Here is a 6275-nt window from a genome sequence, read left to right as displayed (position 1 = left end):
CCTGCAGGGGACAGACCACGGGGTCTCCCTCAGGCCTCCCCTCTGCAGGGGACAGACCTCGGGGTCGCCCTGGGTCTCCCCCTGCAGGGACAGACCACGGGTCTCCCTCAGGCCTCCCCTCTGCAGGGGACAGACCACGGGTCTCCCTCAGGCCTCCCCTCTGCAGGGGACAGACCTCGGGGTCTCCCTCAGGCCTCCCCTCTGCAGGGGACAGACCTCGGGGTCGCCCTGGGTCTCCCCCTGCAGGGGACAGACCACGGGGGTCGCCCTGGGTCTCCCCCTGCAGGGGACAGACCTCGGGGTCGCCCTGGGCCTCCCCTCTGCAGGGGACAGACCACGGGGTCTCCCTCAGGCCTCCCCCTGCAGGGGACAGACCATTGGGTCTCCCTCAGGCCTCCCCTCTGCAGGGGACAGACCACGGGGTCTCCCTCAGACCTCCCTCTGCAGGGGACAGACCATTGGGTCTCCCTCAGGCCTCCCCTCTGCAGGGGACAGACCACGGGGTCTCCCTCAGGCCTCCCCTCTGCAGGGGACAGACCATTGGGTCTCCCTCAGGCCTCCCCTCTGCAGGGGACAGACCACAGGGTCTCCCTCAGGCCTCCCTCTGCAGGGGACAGACCACAGGGTCTCCCTCAGGCCTCCCTCTGCAGGGGACAGACCACGGGGTCTCCCTCAGGCCTCCTCTCTGCAGGGGACAGACCTCGGGGTCTCCCTCAGGCCTCCCCTCTGCAGGGGACAGACCACGGGGTCTCCCTCAGGCCTCCCCTCTGCAGGGGACAGACCATTGGGTCTCCCTCAGGCCTCCTCTCTGCAGGGGACAGACCACGGGGTCTCCCTCAGGCCTCCCCTCTGCAGGGGACAGACCACAGGGTCTCCCTGGGCCTCCCCCTGCAGGGGACAGACCACGGGGTCTCCCTCAGGCCTCCCCTCTGCAGGGGACAGACCACGGGGTCTCCCTCAGGCCTTCCCTCTGCAGGGGACAGACCACGGGGTCTCCCTCAGGCCTCCCCTCTGCAGGGGACAGACCTCGGGGTCGCCCTGGGCCTCCCTCTGCAGGGGACAGACCACAGGGTCACCCTCAGGCCTCCCCTCTGCAGGGGACAGACCACGGGGTCTCCCTCAGGCCTCCCCTCTGCAGGGGACAGACCTCGGGGTCTCCCTCAGGCCTCCCCTCTGCAGGGGACAGACCACGGGGTCTCCCTCAGGCCTCCCCTCTGCAGGGGACAGACCACGGAGTCTCCCTCAGGCCTCCCCTCTGCAGGGGACAGACCTCTGGGTCTCCCTCAGACCTCCCCCTGCAGGGGACAGACCACGGGGTCTCCCTCAGGCCTCCCCCCTGCAGGGGACAGACCTCGGGGTCTCCCTCAGGCCTCCCCTCTGCAGGGGACAGACCACAGGGTCTCCCTCAGGCCTCCCCTCTGCAGGGGACAGACCACGGGGTCTCCCTCAGGCCTCCCCTCTTCAGGGGACAGACCACGGAGTCTCCCTCAGGCCTCCCCCCTGCAGGGGACAGACCTCGGGGTCTCTCTCAGGCCTCCCCTCTGCAGGGGACAGACCTCGGGGTCTCCCTCAGGCCTCCCCTCTGCAGGGGACAGACCACGGGGTCTCCCTCAGGCCTCCCCTCTGCAGGGGACAGACCACGGGGTCTCCCTCAGGCCTCCCCTCTGGAGGGGACAGACCACGGGGTCTCCCTCAGGCCTCCCCTCTGCAGGGGACAGACCTCGGGGTCGCCCTGGGTCTCCCCCTGCAGGGGACAGACCACGGGGTCGTCCTGAGCCTCCCCTCTGCAGGGGACAGACCTCGGGGTCGCCCTGGGTCTCCCCCTGCAGGGGACAGACCACGGGGTCTCCCTCAGGCCTCCCCTCTGCAGGGGACAGACCTCGGGGTCGCCCTGGGTCTCCCCCTGCAGGGGACAGACCACGGGGTCGCCCTGGGTCTCCCCCTGCAGGGGACAGACCTCGGGGTCGCCCTGGGCCTCCCCTCTGCAGGGGACAGACCACGGGGTCTCCCTCAGGCCTCCCCCTGCAGGGGACAGACCATTGGGTCTCCCTCAGGCCTCCCCTCTGCAGGGGACAGACCACAGGGTCTCCCTCAGGCCTCCCCTCTGCAGGGGACAGACCACAGGGTCTCCCTCAGGCCTCCCTCTGCAGGGGACAGACCACGGGGTCTCCCTCAGGCCTCCTCTCTGCAGGGGACAGACCTCGGGGTCTCCCTCAGGCCTCCCCTCTGCAGGGGACAGACCACGGGGTCTCCCTCAGGCCTCCCCTCTGCAGGGGACAGACCATTGGGTCTCCCTCAGGCCTCCTCTCTGCAGGGGACAGACCACGGGGTCTCCCTCAGGCCTCCCCTCTGCAGGGGACAGACCACAGGGTCTCCCTGGGCCTCCCCCTGCAGGGGACAGACCACGGGGTCTCCCTCAGGCCTCCCCTCTGCAGGGGACAGACCACGGGGTCTCCCTCAGGCCTTCCCTCTGCAGGGGACAGACCACGGGGTCTCCCTCAGGCCTCCCCTCTGCAGGGGACAGACCTCGGGGTCGCCCTGGGCCTCCCCTCTGCAGGGGACAGACCACAGGGTCACCCTCAGGCCTCCCCTCTGCAGGGGACAGACCACGGGGTCTCCCTCAGGCCTCCCCTCTGCAGGGGACAGACCTCGGGGTCTCCCTCAGGCCTCCCCTCTGCAGGGGACAGACCACGGGGTCTCCCTCAGGCCTCCCCTCTGCAGGGGACAGACCACGGAGTCTCCCTCAGGCCTCCCCTCTGCAGGGGACAGACCTCTGGGTCTCCCTCAGACCTCCCCCTGCAGGGGACAGACCACGGGGTCTCCCTCAGGCCTCCCCCCTGCAGGGGACAGACCTCGGGGTCTCCCTCAGGCCTCCCCTCTGCAGGGGACAGACCACAGGGTCTCCCTCAGGCCTCCCCTCTGCAGGGGACAGACCACGGGGTCTCCCTCAGGCCTCCCCTCTGCAGGGGACAGACCACGGAGTCTCCCTCAGGCCTCCCCCCTGCAGGGGACAGACCTCGGGGTCTCCCTCAGGCCTCCCCTCTGCAGGGGACAGACACGGGGTCTCCCTCAGGCCTCCCCTCTGCAGGGGACAGACCACGGGGTCTCCCTCAGGCCTCCCCCCTGCAGGGGACAGACCTCGGGGTCTCCCTCAGGCCTCCTCTCTGCAGGGGACAGACCTCGGGGTCGCCCTGGGCCTCCCCTCTGCAGGGGACAGACCACAGGGTCTCCCTCAGGCCTCCCCTCTGCAGGGGACAGACCTCGGGGTCGCCCTGGGCCTCCCTCTGCAGGGGTCTCCCTCGGGAGGCGCCTCTCTATCCCAGAGACGGGCCTGCCCTTCCCGCACGGACGGGCGGACGTGAGCGCCGTGTCTCTCCTCCGCAGGGAGAGGAAGCCGAGCTGCCAGGGGAACGTGGCGCTCAGGCTGGAGGGGCCCCGGGTGGACAACGCGGTGCTGAGGATCCTGCACGACTGGGACGCGAGCACGTTCCCGAGGCCGCGCGAGGGGGTGGGTCCCCCGGTGCCCTGATGGGACGTGGGGGGCGGCTTCCCCGATGGGGGGGGGGGGGGCACGGGTTCGCGTTCTGCGGGCCCTTCTGCGTCTGGGATCGCTCAGTTCGGTGTGGGGCGGGCGTGACCCCAAGGCGCCCCGGGAGGGACTGCAGGGGGCGGGTGGGATGTTAGACGGGGCCACCCCGGAGGAGGGCCCAGCCCGCGGCCTCCGCTGTGTCTGTGCCTTTGGATACGTCCCGTTAGCTGGGCTGTGGGAGACCACGGGTTCACTTTTTAGATTGTTTAAGTAAGCTTGTACACGAGTGTTTAAACTTGTACACGAGTATGGAATTAAACTTGTACACGAGTGTTTAATTAAATTTGTACACGAGTATGGAATTGAATTTGTACACCAGTATTGAATTAAATTTGTACACGAGTATTGAATTGAACTTGTACACGAGTGTTTAATTAAATTTGTACATGAGTATTGAATTGAACTTGTACACGAGTGTTTAATTAAATTTGTACATGAGTATTGAATTGAACTTGTACACGAGTATTGAATTAAATTTGTACACGAGTGTTGAATTGAACTTGTACACAAGTGTTTAATTAAATTTGTACACGAGTGTGGAATTGAACTTGTACACAAGTGTTTAATTAAATTTGTACACGAGTGTGGAATTGAACTTGTACACTAGTGTTTAATTAAACTTGTACACGAGTGTTTAATTAAATTTGTACACGAGTATTGAATTGAACTTGTACACGAGTGTTTAATTAAATTAAATTTGTACACGAGTATTGAATTGAACTTGTACACGAGTGTTTAATTAAATTTGTACACGAGTATTGAACTTGTACACGAGTGTTTAATTAAATTTGTACACGAGTATGGAATTGAATTTGTACACCAATATTGAATTAAATTTGTACACGAGTGTTTAAATTTGTACATGAGTATTGAATTAAATTTGTACACAAGTGTTTAATTGAATTTGTACACGAGTATTGAATTGAATTTGTACACGAGTATTGAATTAAACTTGTACATGAATGCAATTTGCAAACTTGTTGGAGTGCCTTTATTCGTCTGCTGTTAAAAGGAGGACATTTCGCCCTAGCCGGTTTGGCTCAGTGGATAGAGCGTCGGCCTGTGGACTGAAGGGTCCCAGGTTCGATTCCCGTCAAGGGCATGTACCTTGGTTGCGGGCTCATCCCCAGTGGGAGGTGTGCAGGAGGCAGCTGATCAATGTTTCTCTCTCATCAATGTTTCTAACTCTCTATCCCTCTCCCTTCCTCTCTGTGAAAAATCAATAATATATATATATATATATATATATATATATTTTTTTTTTTTTTAAAGGAGGACATTTCCCAGGGACATAGCGCATGTCCGGGAGGAGAGCGCTCCCCGCTGCCCTTGTCTGGTTCTTTTTTATTACTTTTTTCATAAACTTACTTATTTCAGAGAGACAGAGAGAGGCGTTCATTTCTTTGTTGTTGTTGTTAATCCTCGCCCGAGGATATTTTTCCCATTAATTTTTTTTTACACATATTTTATTGATTTTTTAACAGAGAGGAACGGAGAGGGAGAGGGCGTTAGAAACACCGATCAGCCGCCTCCTGCACACTCCCTACTGGGGATGTGCCCGTAACCAAGGTACATGCCCTTGACCGGAATCGAACCTGGGACCCTTCAGTCCACAGGCCGATGCTCTATCCACTAAGCCCGTGGTTGGCAAACGGCGGCTCGCGAGCCACATGCGGCTCTTTGGCCCCTTGAGTGTGGCTCTTCCACAAAATACCACGGCCTGGGCGAGTCTATTTGGAAGAAGTGGCGTTAGAAGAAGTTTAAGTTTAAAAAATTTGGCTCTCCAGAGAAATTCCAGTCGTTGTCCTGTGGATATTTGGCTCTGGTGACTAATGAGGTTGCCGACTACTGCCTTAAGCCAAACCGGTTAGGGCTCCATTGATTTTTAAAGAGAGTGGAAGGAGGAAAGGCAGGGGAGAAAGAGAGAGAGGAACATCCATGTGAGAGAGACCCATTGGTTAGTTGCCTCCTGCAGGCGTGCCCTTGACCAGAACCGAACCCCGTACCCTTTGGTCCTTGGTGGATGCTCTGACCACTGAGAAAAACTGGCCAGGCCTCTTTTGTTAACAGATATCTTTTCTTTCATTCACTTATTTTAAATTTTGGAGAGAGAGGAAGGGAGAGGGAGAGAGAGCAAGCAACATCATTGGGTTGCCTCCTGCATGCCCCCTACTGGGAAATGGAGCCCACAGCCTGGGCATGTGCCCCAACCACGGGGATAGAACCTGAAACCCAGGTATGTGTCCTGATGGGGGATCACACCTGCCACCTTAGGGTGACACTCCCACCAACTGAGCCACACAGGCCAGGGCAATAATTGTATGTGTGTGTGTGTGTGTATGTATTTTACTTTTCTTTTTTCTTTAAATATATTTTATTGATTTTTTTACAGAGAGGAAGGGAGAGGGATAGAAAGTTAGAAACATCAATGAGAGAGAAACATCGATCAGCTGCCTCTTGCATGCCCCCCACTGGGGATGTGCCCGCAACCAAGGTACATGCCCTTGACCGGAATGGAACCTGGGACCCTTCAGTCCGCAGGCCAACCCTCTATCTACTGAGCCACACCGGTTAGGGCTTTCCTTTTCAATTACAATGAACATTCAATACTATGTTCTATGAGTGTCAGGTGACCCCCCACCCCATTCTGAAGAGCAGACAAAAAGAAAGCCCTAGCTGGTGTGGC

General features: G+C 59.2%; 1 protein-coding gene across 1 annotated transcript in view; it reads left to right on the top strand.

Moving 5' to 3' along the window:
• Window positions 1-3529, top strand: part of NLRP8 (NLR family pyrin domain containing 8) — a gene marked incomplete at both ends in the record, with an annotated part of 25788 nt that extends 22259 nt beyond the window's left edge. The window contains one exon of the mRNA XM_080644046.1: window positions 3385-3529. Within this exon, the coding sequence (XP_080500172.1) occupies window positions 3385-3529 (145 nt within the window). The remainder of the gene's footprint in view (window positions 1-3384) is intronic.
• Between the last annotated feature and the right edge of the window lie 2746 nt (window positions 3530-6275).

The sequence above is a fragment of the Plecotus auritus genome, assembly GCF_963455305.1.
Source record: "Plecotus auritus genome assembly, chromosome: 10".
Lineage (NCBI taxonomy): Eukaryota > Metazoa > Chordata > Mammalia > Chiroptera > Vespertilionidae > Plecotus > Plecotus auritus.
Note: the sequence above shows the minus strand (reverse complement) of the source record. Positions and strands in the feature narration are given on the sequence as shown.